The sequence below is a fragment of the Mirounga leonina genome, unplaced genomic scaffold, assembly GCF_011800145.1.
Source record: "Mirounga leonina isolate KUSES-001 unplaced genomic scaffold, KU_Mleo_1.0 Mir_173, whole genome shotgun sequence".
Taxonomy (NCBI): domain Eukaryota; kingdom Metazoa; phylum Chordata; class Mammalia; order Carnivora; family Phocidae; genus Mirounga; species Mirounga leonina.
In genome coordinates, this window is record NW_023270447.1 from 61,591,129 (window position 1) to 61,603,600 (window position 12,472).

General features: G+C 38.6%; 1 protein-coding gene across 7 annotated transcripts in view; it reads left to right on the forward strand.

Moving 5' to 3' along the window:
• FOXJ3 (forkhead box J3) overlaps window positions 1-12,472 on the forward strand; it is a 145,647-nt gene that overhangs the window by 38,421 nt on the left and 94,754 nt on the right. For 5 of the 7 annotated variants that reach the window (XM_035018853.1, XM_035018854.1, XM_035018859.1 and 2 more), the window contains one exon: window positions 4,121-4,445. In XM_035018853.1, the coding sequence (XP_034874744.1) occupies window positions 4,121-4,445 (325 nt within the window). Of the gene's footprint in view, window positions 1-4,008; window positions 4,446-12,472 lie in introns of all 7 variants that reach the window. The other 2 variants (XM_035018855.1, XM_035018856.1) reach the window with 1 other exon arrangement.

Here is a 12,472-nt window from a genome sequence, read left to right on the forward strand (position 1 = left end):
ATGGACTCTGGAGGTGATTAGCAGAGAGGAGTGGTAAGAAATCAGACTCTAGGAGGCCAGCTAGGAAGCTTTTGGAATGAGGTGAGGTAATGAGGGCCTGACATTTCTTAACCAGATTTCCATAACTAGATTCCTCAGAGCCTCCCATGCTGTTCTTAAATTTACCACCATCTGTTCTCTTATACAAGCGGACTTCTGTCATCACCATTCCATTAAGAGGTTTCTTTCTAAAGTTACTGATGATCTGGTCATACCTAATGGTCATTTTTTGTGTTCTTCGTGCTTAATGGAGAACCGCTGTGGCAACCAGGTGACACACCAACAATGGAAGCACTTTTTACCTTACTACCAAGAATACATAAAATTTAATAAATTGCAAACAGAAGCCCCACTTTTTCAGAGTTTAAATTTAAGATAGATATTTTATAGTTCAGATTTGATCTAGCAGAACTGATGAAGATAAGCACAGCAGTGGAGTGATTCTTACTCCTGGTGTCTTTGATAACTAGGGACCATTTTCTTTCTAGCCTGTTGAGATCTTTACTTTCTTCAAATCTTAGCTGAAGTTCTTCCTTCTCTGCCTCTGAGGGCTGTAGTCCATGTTGTCCTCTCTGTTTTTGTACTGTTAGCAGCACCCAGAGCTCAGCCTTCCTTTCTTCAGTTCTTCTTTATGTTTGACCTTCTTAATTGGACTACAGTTTCCTGGAGGACAGGAATTTTATCATACTTCGTGTGTGTGTGTGTACAAACTTTTACTCTAATAGCCCTGTACATGTGTAATTATAAATTCTTAACTGTTATAACATGTATTAAGTACTTACTATATGTTTACATTATATTTCTGAGGCTCTTATAGTCTCAATTAGTGGCACTGGTGGAAGGAAACAGAAGTTAAAGATGGTTCTCAGTAGGGGGCATCTGCAGTATCAATTATATTCCAGTTTGGAACGTGCATTTATATTAACTTTGAAAATATATGCGACTGACTCCTTTGGGAATTTGAACAAAATAAAGCTACCTAGTGGAGCCTTAATTGAGGCAAATAGAATGACAGTATGGTATAATAATTGCCAATGTTTATAGAATGAAATATGAATAATAATAGCAGCAACTACTATTAGCATAACTATCACCAGTAGCTAACATTTTTTGAATGCTTACTATTTGCCAGTCACTGTTCTCAGTACTTTTCATCAGTGAGGTAGGTACTATTATGCTCATTTTACAGATGAGGTATGGTAGAAAAACTACTGGATTGAGCATTGGGAGACCTGGGCTCTGGTTTTACTTCTACTGTTAACTACCTTTGTGAATTTGGGCAAGTCTTTAACTTCAGTAGACCTTAGTTTTTCATCTTTAAATTGAAGTGATTGGTTTCTGATCTCTAGCGTACTTTGCCCAACTCATTTGACAACCTGTGATGTCTAAATTACATTGTTTTCTTTAATTTTTTTTAAAAAAATATTTTATTTGAGAGAGAGAAAACATGAGTGGGGGGAAGGGCAGAGGTGGGGCGGGGGAGAGAGAGAGAAGCAGGTTCCCTGCCGAGCATGGAGCCCACGCAGGCTCAATCCCAGGACCTTGGGATCATAACCTGAGTCGAAGGCAGCTGCTTAACCGATTGAGCCACCCAGGCGCCCCTACATTGTTTTCTTTATTCCATAAGTTCCTGTAACTTATTTCATGCTAGCAATGAGCATTTCATACAGTGCTGCGATTATAGAGCATAATGGTAAGGGTTTTATTGTTTTGTTTTTTGTCTTTGGTTTTTTGATCTCTGAAGGTACTGTATAGAGAACTTAAAGTTCAGATTTCAGAGGAATATATGCAGTAGAGATGGAGGGAATTTGAGAAAGTGAAAAAGGTAAAGCTGTGGATGATCTAAGAGCAAGATAATAGGACTCTACTGGCAGTGCAGATAAAATCCTCATGGCTGTCTCTTGATTTATAATTGCTGTTGCTTAATCTGGTTTACTTTATACTGCATTAGTACCCTCGCCAGATAATCCTATAGTAATATTATTAACTAATACTTAACGGATGTTTTTCCTATGTATATGCTACCACATTTAATTCTCAAAGTAATATTTTAATTTTTAAAAAATTATCTGAGAGCGCGCCAGAGTGAGCATTCTGGGGCTGGCGGGGGGGGGGGGGCGCGGTGGCGCGGAGGGAGAAGCAGATTCCCTGCTGAGCAGAGAGCCTGATGCAGGGAGGGCTTCATCCCAAGACCCTGACTGAGATCATGACCTGAGCTGAAGTCAGATGCTTAGCTGACTGAGCCACCCAAGTGCCCACTCAAAGTAATATTTTAACTGTAGGAACTATTAGTTTCATTTTACAGATGAGAAAGCTGGAGCTTGTTTGTTTGTTTAAAAGATTTTATTTATTTGTCAGAGAGCGCACGTGCGCGAGTGAGCAAAAGCAGTGGGGAGCAGCAGGCAGAGGGAGAGGGAGAAGCAGGCTCCCTGTTGAGCAAGGAGCCTGATGCAGGGCTTAATCCCAGGACCCTGAGCCGAGCTCAGATGCTTAACAGACTGAGCCACCCAGGCATCCCTAGAGAAAGCTGGAGTTTAGATATATTTATTAATATTTTAATTTCCTGCAGCTGTAACTAGTAGAATTAGTACTTGAACTCTGATCTGCCTGACTTGAGAGCTTATGTTCTTTATCAGTTCTGTATTGCCTCCCAGAAGTTCCTATCCTAAGCACGTATTCCAGGCTGCTCTTTGCTTGCAGCCATTTGGGATGAGGGCCTATACTGGATTTTATTTGCCACAAATTTTTTCTTTCACTGAGGTACTTCAGGTTTCTTGTTTTCTTTTTTCTCGTTATTTTGATATCACTTAGAAGTCTTTCATTCTTCTCTACCCTATTATTCCTGTTTCTTTGATCCCGTGGTAGAAAGGTTTGTATCCTCAGCTGAAAGTTAGCAATTCCAGTGTGAAGTGTCAAGCTTTGTTTCTATATTTTTATCTTCAGTTCTTCAAGCAGCTTTTCCCTTCTCCAGAAAATGTGTTAATCTGGCAGATTTTATTTATTTTTTCTTTCTCTGGGTTGTAATGGTCTGAATTTTTGAGCCTTGGAGAGAAATATGTTACAGAATCCAGATCACTAGATGTTTGTATTAGCCTGCCCTGAGTTTTTAATGCTTCTTGCTGTTCATTTATATGATTTAATTTCATCTGTCCTACACTCCCAGATCTTTAGTTTTCTTAAGCTTGTTCCTTGACTTTTGTGGATTTTTAATTTTTATTTATTTTTTAAAAGATTTTATTTATTTGACAGAGAGAGACACAGCGAGAGAGGGAACACAAGCAGGGGGAGTGGGAGAGGGAGAAGCAGGCTTCCCGCGGAGCAGGGAGCCTGATGGCGGGGCATGATCCCAGGACCCTGGGATCATGACCTGAGCCGAAGGCAGACGCTTAATGACTGACCTACCCAGGTGCCCCTATTTTTTATTTTTTAACTGCCTGGGTGCTGCCTATCCTCCTCTTGTTCATCAGTGTCCTTGAGTTTGCATTCCTCTTTTCGGTCAGCTCCCCCAGCTAGCTTGTCTACTTACTATTCTTGTCTACCCTGCTTGCTTTTCCTACCTCCCACCTGCTCAGCTCTACCTTCTTTCCTCCTTGCAAATTCCTGTGCCTGTTTCTCAGTCACTTCTCTGACTTCTTTACTTTAGGTATTCTTTTGTTTGTATGACTCCCCTAAAATTTGTGTAAAAGAAATGCCAATCTTAAGGTTTTAAAGGGCCTGTGGTGTTGGTGAGTAAAGAGCTGGACTGCGGACTTATTTTTCATACTATGATCCTGTTGCCCTATTTAAAGTGACAGTCTTTTTTAGAAACATTGGCATTGGGATCACTTTGTGTGTATGTATTGTTCCGTATCTAAACATTTTAAAACCAAATTTGTTGTGTTTGGAGAGGAAAAAATTTAAAAAGATTGGAAATGTTGAGCCCTTGAATATTTGTTTTGGTCATTAACATACTCAATCTTTTTCCTCCAGATTTAACTCAGGCTTTCCCTCACTTTGGAACTCCTAGATTTGTGAATATTGGATATTTTGAGAAGCAGGGGTTCTTTCCTTGATACTGACTAAGGAGTCTATTTACCTTCAGGATGACATCTGAACTGGAGAGCAGCCTAACATCTATGGACTGGTTACCACAGCTCACCATGAGAGCAGCCATCCAAAAATCTGATGCTACACAAAATGCACATGGAACAGGAATTTCCAAGAAGAATGCGCTCCTTGACCCAAATACAACACTGGACCAGGAAGAAGTCCAACAGCACAAAGATGGGAAACCTCCATACAGTTATGCCAGCCTCATTACATTTGCAATTAATAGCTCACCCAAAAAGAAAATGACTCTAAGTGAGATTTACCAGTGGATTTGTGATAACTTCCCATATTATAGAGAGGCTGGCAGTGGTTGGAAGGTAAGGATTTTATTTAAATTATTATTTTTATGCTATAAACAATAATAACACTAGCTTCTATTACAGATAAAGCTTTGTGGGGGCTTCTATGATTAAAAAGTGAAATTTTATTAGTCATTTTTAAGATGTCAGAAAAGGTAATTAAATGTTTTTTATTAAGTGATTAACTTTATTTTTGGTAAAATACCAATTTATTAAAGCTGTATTATGTTACATGACTGATAGAGCATAAAGTAAGAACAGAGATAATGTAGCATTCACTGGAAAATAATACCTACAGTTCAGGTAAGTTGATAGTCTTTGGTTAAAAAAAAAAGTATTACAACTAGTATTGTTTTCATCATCTAAGATTTTTTTTTTTAACTTTTATTTTGAAAGAATTTTAGATTTATAGAAGGGGTAAATGAATAGTCCAAAGGGTTCCCATATGTTCTTCATTCACTTCCTCTATGTTAACATCTTATATAAGCATAGTACAGTGATAAAAACTGAGAAATTAATGTTAGTACAGTACTTTTGAGTAAGTAGTACTGTTAACTACTAAGTAAATTACAGACTTCATGCAGATTAGTTTCTCTCCTAGTGTCAGGATCTAGTCTAGGATCCCGCATTACATGTAGTTGTCATGTCTCCTTGGTCTCCTCTCATCTGTAGTACCTCAGTCTTTTCTTGTCTTTTATGACCTTGACACTTTTGAAGAGTACTTGTCAGGTATTTTGTAGAATATTTTGTAGAATGGTATTGTATAGTATGTTTTATAGGTTGGATATGTCTGATTTTTTTCATGGTTAAACTGAGGTAATGCATTTTGGGGAAGGATAATGCAGAGATAATGTGCCTCTCTCTGTATGTCGTATCAAGAAGTACTTGATGTTAGTATGTCTTATAACTGGTAATGTTAACCTGGTTCTTTGGTTAAGGTAATGTCTTCCAGGTTTCTCCATTATAAAATTAATATTTATTGCTTTGTAAATTATAAAGTGTTTTGGGAGCTACTTTGAGGGTATGCAAGTACCCTGTTCTTAAACTTTTGCTCATTAATTTAGCATTTGTATAGCAGGTTTTTATTGTTTTCTAGTGGTGATTTTTTCTTTTCTCCATTCCTTCTCTATTAATTGGGATTCTTCTGTGTGGAAGACTTAGTCTTTTCCTTTTATTTACTTAGTCATTTATTTGTGTTGTATGCACTCATGGATATTTTTTCTTTGTGTTGTCATTATTTGTTAATCAGATTGTTGCAGCTTTGGCCATTGTGCCCTTTTGAAATGGCCCTGTTATTTTGTTTCTTTAGTACTTTTTAACTTTCTGGCACAACAAGATGTTCCAGGTTCATCTTGTATCATTCCTGTCCAGCCCTAGATCTTTAAGAAGTCCTAGTTCCTCATCTAAGCTTTTTGATGAACCGTCAGATTGCTTTCCTACCTAATTTATGTTCTACAACAAATAATTCAACTTAACTTTCTTTTGTGTCTGCACATGTTATGTTTATATTCCTATTAGGAATTATCCAGTTGTATGCTATGTAGGGTGTGTGTTTGTGCATGTGGAAGAAGGGAGTTTAGAGAACTTTAGATGGTAGTTACTCTTGTTTCTCTTAAGCCTTCCTATCTCAATAGCTTTGTCTTTTTTATTTGTCTAGATTTACTAAAAGATATTTACTGACTTTTTTTTTTAAGATTTTATTTATTTATTTGACAGAGACACAGCGAGAGAGGGAACACAAGCAGGGGGAGAGGGAGAGGGAGAAGCAGGCTTCCCGCGGAGCAGGGAGCCCAACGCGGGGCTCGATCCCAGGACCCTGGGATCACGACCTGAGCTGGAGGCAGACGCTTAATGACTGAGCCACCCAGGCACCCCTATTTACTGACTTACTATGCATTGGTGATGTGCTACACACCATGCCAGATAGTCAAGTGTCAAGGGAAGGGATTTTTTTTTTTTTTTTAAAGATTTTATTTATTTATTTGAGAATGAGAGATAGCACATGAGAGGGGGGAGGGTCAGAGGGAGAAGCAGACTCCCTGCCAAGCAGGGAGCCCGATGCGGGACTTGATCCAGGGACTCCAGGATCATGACCTGAGCCGAAGGCAGTCGCTTAACCAACTGAGCCACCCAGGCGCCCCGGAAGGGATTTTTTTTTTAAGATTTTATTTATTTGTCAAAGAGAGAGAGAGAGAGCGAGCACAAGCAGGGGGAGAGGCAGGCAGAGGGAGAAGCATGCTCCCTACTGAGCAAGGAGCCCGATGTGGGACTCAGTCCCAGGACCCTGGGATCATGACCTGAGCCGAAGGCGGATGGTTAACTGACTGAGCCACCCACGCATCCCAAGGGATTTTTTTTTTTTTTTTTTAAAGATTTTATTTATTTGAGAGAGAAAGAGAGTGAGCGAGCGTGCGCGCGCAGAGAGAGAGAATGCACGAGCCAGGGGAGGGGCAGAGAAGCAGGCTCCCTGCTGAGTAGGGAGCCTGATGTGGGACTTGATCCCAGGACTCTGGGATCATGACCTGAGCTGAAGGCAGACGTTTAACTGACTGAACCACCCAGACGCCTGGGAAGGATTTTTTATATATCCACCTCTTTTCCATCTCCTAGCACAGTGCTTCCATTTAGTAAGCCTAGTAAATGTGGATTGAATGAAACCCTGAATCCTGGTCGCAGCCTTCTTTCCTAGCGTTTTTTTCTAGTCTTTTCTCATGTACCCCCCCCCCCATTCCAGCTTATTAGCTGTCCCTGGATATAAAAATGTGATTCTTTTTTTCCCTTGCTTTTGTTTGTCTCTTACTTGTCCTTGGACTTTCTCTCTTCTGCCCTTTTTTCTAGTTGGCCTTACCCTATTTTTCTTTCAGCTCATATGTTCCCTCTCTCCTCCCTGTAGAACTAATCTCTTTTGGGTTTCCATATGCTTGATTAATAACAGTATCATAAACTTTTAGATTTTTGTTCAGATACCTTGTTTCATTAGTTTTTTATTTCTGTACTCAAATACTTAAATGACAGTTGCTTTTATTGTTTTCTGTGTGTCAGGTGCTATATGCCAGATTGCCTTATGTCTTTGTCTTTTTTTTTTTTAAAGATTTTATTTATTTATTTGACAGAGAGAGAGATAGCTAGAGCAGGAACACAAGCAGGGGGAGTGGGAGAGGGAGAGGCAGGCTTCCCGCCGAGCAGGGAGCCCGATGCGGGACTCGATCCCAGGACCCCAGGATCATGACCTGAGCCGAAGGCAGACGCTTAACGATTGAGCCACCCAGGCGCCCCTGTCTTTGTCTTTTTAAGTCACACAACATTCTTAGGAAATAAGTACTGTTACTGTCCCAATTTGAAAAGTAAAAAAACTGAGGCTTAGAGAAGTAACTTTGCAGTTTCTCAGAGAATGGAGGAGATAAGATTTGGTATCAGACTTGGCAGATTTGGAGATTTCAGATCTTATGCCTTAACCATTACACAGGGCCTATAATTTTGCAAACACTGTATAAATATTTATTGAATTTAATTTGCCAAGATGAAATGGCCGACTCAGTATGAGAAGCAATTGTTAACAGTATAATTTGAATAAGAATCTACTGTAACAGTATTTCAGTGGAGGAGGTACGTAATAAAATTTGATGCATGAATCAAAAAAAGCATCATTCTAACCAAGTAGTAGTGATCCATCTAACTTGTGTGTTCTGGCTTTACCACTAGGTACTACTATTCAGTAGAGTACTTTTGTCAAGATTTAGGATGAGAGAAGGCTAGCAGATTTGATAAACCTGTTTAGCATTGGAAAAACATGGTGGCTAGGGACTAGAAATGCCCCAAATTTGAATAAGTGGCTTAGAAAGCCCATCAGGGGTTATGGGTCTGTATCACTGATTGTAAATTTACATATTTGCACCGACCAGACAGGTGACATAAATGAGTAAAGCAAAAAAGATGACTGTTTGAAGATCGCATCTAGTGTAGAACTGCTGTGCTCTTAGGCAGGCACTTGCAGCATTTTAGGGCATATCTTACAATCCCCCCTCCCCCCGAAAATTCAGAAATCTGGATTTTGTGTGCTGTTTCCCAATTTTTAAATGTTAATTCCAGTTTTCTTAAATACAGTGCAAGCCAAACAGAAGTCTGTTGGCTGAGTTCATTCTATGGACTACAAATTTCCAATCTTTGGTTGAGATTATATCCTCTTGTTTTCAGCTAATTTTAATTTGAAAAGGATTTATTTACGGTATATTCTTATGAGCAGTATGTTTGGCTTTGGCAGTACTAAGAAACTTAGCACAGGGCCCCTAAGGAAGCTTATAATCTTTATTGGATAAGGGGGGATATATATAAACAAGCAATTATGATGTTATGTAAACAGCTCTGTAATAGAGAACTATAGAGTGCTGTGCTATGATGGATTGGCTAATTGGGCACACCTAGTGTGTGTAAGCCATAATAATATCTAGTATATATGTGACTTAGTAAAGAGTGTTAAATGAAGGGTGAAGTTAATAAGTGCTGTGAGAATTTAGAAAAGCTTATAGGAGGTGTGATGAGGTTCTAAAGTGAGTGGCAAAAAGACTGAGTGCTGGGAAAGTACAGGAAGGGTGAATCAATAGAAAACTGTTGAGGAAGTGTAATTGAGCTCTATTTTGAAGACGAGTAAGATTTAGGGGGGTGTTTTTTTTAAATAACAAACACTCTTAGGAAATAGTTGCTTATACGGGTTCTTGGTGTAGAGAGCAGTAGAAGTTGGGATAGAGCCAGAATGCAGAGATTCCATGAATATATGAATACCAAGCTCAAGAAGAGCTTGGTCCAAATTTGGTAGTGAATAGTACAGAACGTCAATTATATACCTCATTTACTATCCAATCTCAGCTCAAATGTAAGTCCACCTGAGAGTGCCAAATCCATTCTGCTGAATTTCGTGCTGCTGGCCAGCCCAGCTCATGGCCTGAAAGTGGTTTGGAAGTAACTGATAACAGTTTCAACTGGAAGACATAATGGTTTAGATATAATGAGGAAAGAAGGGGAAAGGGGAGAAATGGGAATAGGTGGAGGATTATATTGCACTTCGAAACCAGGAGATTGTCTGGTCCAGTCTCTTGCTTTAGGCAGATCCTTAATATTTCCAGGGACGGCTATCTCATGTTTATTCTTTTAAAAAAGTCTCTTCCACCCAATTTTAGGTGCTTAGAACTTGTCAGGATTGTTTATAATTTTATTTTTGTAAACAGAGAAATAGTTTAAACATTGCAAATGGAGACAAATGGAAACTGGTTTATCTCCTCCTTTGCTCAGGTGCTAACTCTTTTTTCATGTTTTACAATCTGCTGTTCTTAGATTTGTCTTGCACACTCCTATAATCTGCTGCTCACTATTTCTTCTGTCACCCAGAGGAGAAAATGTTGCCATGGTCATTTGAAAGGATTCAAATAGAACTTTAATTTTTAGGTAAAACTCCCTTTCATTTTGTGCTAGGGCATTGAGGGGAGATTACATACTAAAAATAACTCTTTGAATATTCCAGAAGAGTTTAAAAAACACTCTTTAAATTTCTATGATGGGATGATTTTGTAATCTGAACTAGAGGAAAAGGAATTTAAATTTTTGTGCTATTTACTTTACTAAGAAAATTAACCTTTACTAGAGTTTAGGGTAGTATAAAGAAAAATACAAAAGAATGCTATGTGTATGTGGGGTTGTATTCTACTTTTTTTATGTGGGCAGAAAAAGAAAAATATATATTTATTGTTGTAAAAAGAAACTAGGAATAATAAACCAGAAATGTAGTGAACATAGTTACCTATAGGGGATGGATGGAACCAAGGTGGAAGGGGTGTAGAAGAGAATAAGATTTTGAGTATACTTTTTATTTAGTTTTAAACCATGTAAATGTTCTACACATTCAAAAAAATATATATACACAAAATAAAAAAGGATGGAAAAAGGAAACCTTAGAACTGAATATAAGAAGAAACAAATAAGCTGTACGTCATATCAAATGGATAACATAATCACACAGAGAAAAAATTCCAAGAAACTTGAAAAGAGCATTCTCTTGTTTTCATGGGATACATACTAAGATTGAAAAGAATTGCAAAGAAATTATGACCTTTACTTAATAGATTTGTCTAGTGGTTTTTCACTAGAGGCAGCCTCTACCTCCAGTAACCCCGAGAAGAGAAGTTGGGATGTTGGGAGTATTCTGAAACTGTTGGTAGGATAGAACACATGAGTACATATATTGATGTGGGGGAACCAGGGCTCTCACAATGGGGAAAAAAGAGAGGCAGGTAGGAATGTGTTGGTTAATTTGAATTGGAGGTGCCAGTTTAAACTCAAGTTTAAAATAAAAATCACTTAGAATGTTTTTAACATTTAGATTCCTAGGTCACAACTCCAGAGATTTTGAATTAGTCATCTTGAATGGAGCCTAGAAATTGGCATTAAAATTCATTTTAATTGGTTCTAGTCGAGGTAGATTGTACTTTTGAGAAAACACTTTTGGGGCTGGGGTTTTTAAGACCAAGCAATATGCCTTGATCAGTTATTTAACCTGGGCCATTTTTCTCCAGGTTAACCTAGACCATTCAAATTATGTCTACCTCTCTATTCTCCTAACTTCTTTTCTTGGAGTTATTAGAAGTAGGATCTGGCCAAAATGTGAGGTGTGAAGTAATCTCTTTTCTTAATTTTGTGTGTGTGTATTCATATTTTGACTTTCGTATCTCTCTAGGTATTTAAAAGACTTTTTTTTTTTTTTTAAGATTTATTTATTTGAGAGAGAGAGAGAGAGAGATCTCGCACGCATGCACTCATGCAGGGGCAGGGGGAGAGGGAGATTTTTAAGCAAACTCTACACAGAGCCCAATACAGGGCTCCACTTGAGATGATGACCTGAGCTGAAATGTGCCACTGTGGTTCCCCTTTCTCTGGGTATTTTAATTTTCTAAATATGCTTTTGGTATTTTTTTCAACAGATTTTTGATTACCATGTGAAAAGCATTATATTCTACGTTCTGAGTTGATAGACAAGGTCCCCACCTCATGGAGCCTACATACATTTTGGTATTAGGATGCAGTATATGAGAAGAACACCATTAAACAAATAATTACAAGTGTGATGAGAAATCCAGGGTGATAAAGAAGTTTATTACAATGAGACCTAACCTATTGAGAAAAGTCAGAAAGGACTTCCCTAAAGGACTGATGTTTAAGCCAAGAATAAATTGAAAGTTGAGTAGACTCAGTTAGGTGAAAGGGATGGAGTTACGGGAGGGGGGGGGCAGTCACCTTTGCAGAGGGAGCAACACATGGAAAGCCTTGAGGTGAGAAGGAACATTGAGGGGATGAGTATAGACAGCAAGGTAGGGAGGTAGGGTCAGATCATGAAAGGTCTTTGGAGGCTCTGTTAAGGATTTCGATTTTATCCTAAATGCAATAGGACGTAATTGGAAAGTTTTAAGTGAAGGGGTAATACTGAATTTTTACCTTGTGAGGAGATCACTGCCTGCAGGGTAGAGCATGGTGGAGTAGGGACAAAGAGAGGAAGGTGGAGGGCGACACCAGTTATGAAGCTATTGTACTATTTTTGGTGAGAATGATGTCCTGGACTGAGATAGTGGCAGAAGAGATGGAATAAAGTAGGTAGGTCAAAGGTAGACTTAAGATCTGCTAACAGATTTATTTTAGATGGTGAAGAAGAGAGAAGAATTAAGGATGTCTTAAAGCTTTCTGATTGGAGCTGTTACATGAATAATTGTCTTTAACCTGAGAAGAGAAAACTGGAAGATCACACTGGGGATAAAGATTGAGTTTAATTTTAAACATAATTGAGTTTAAGGTGTTTCTGGAGATGTCTAGTAGATTGTTGAAAATATGTATTTAGGAACTCCAGTGTAGTTTGGAGGTCTAGATAGATTGTCACAGATGGTCGTTGAAGCCATGGCTGTAGATGAGATTACATAGGCAGCAAATATGGAAATGAAAAAAGGACTTAGGGCAGAGCCTTGATGATTTCCAACATTTAAGCTTTTTGTAGAGGAGGAAGCCCCAAG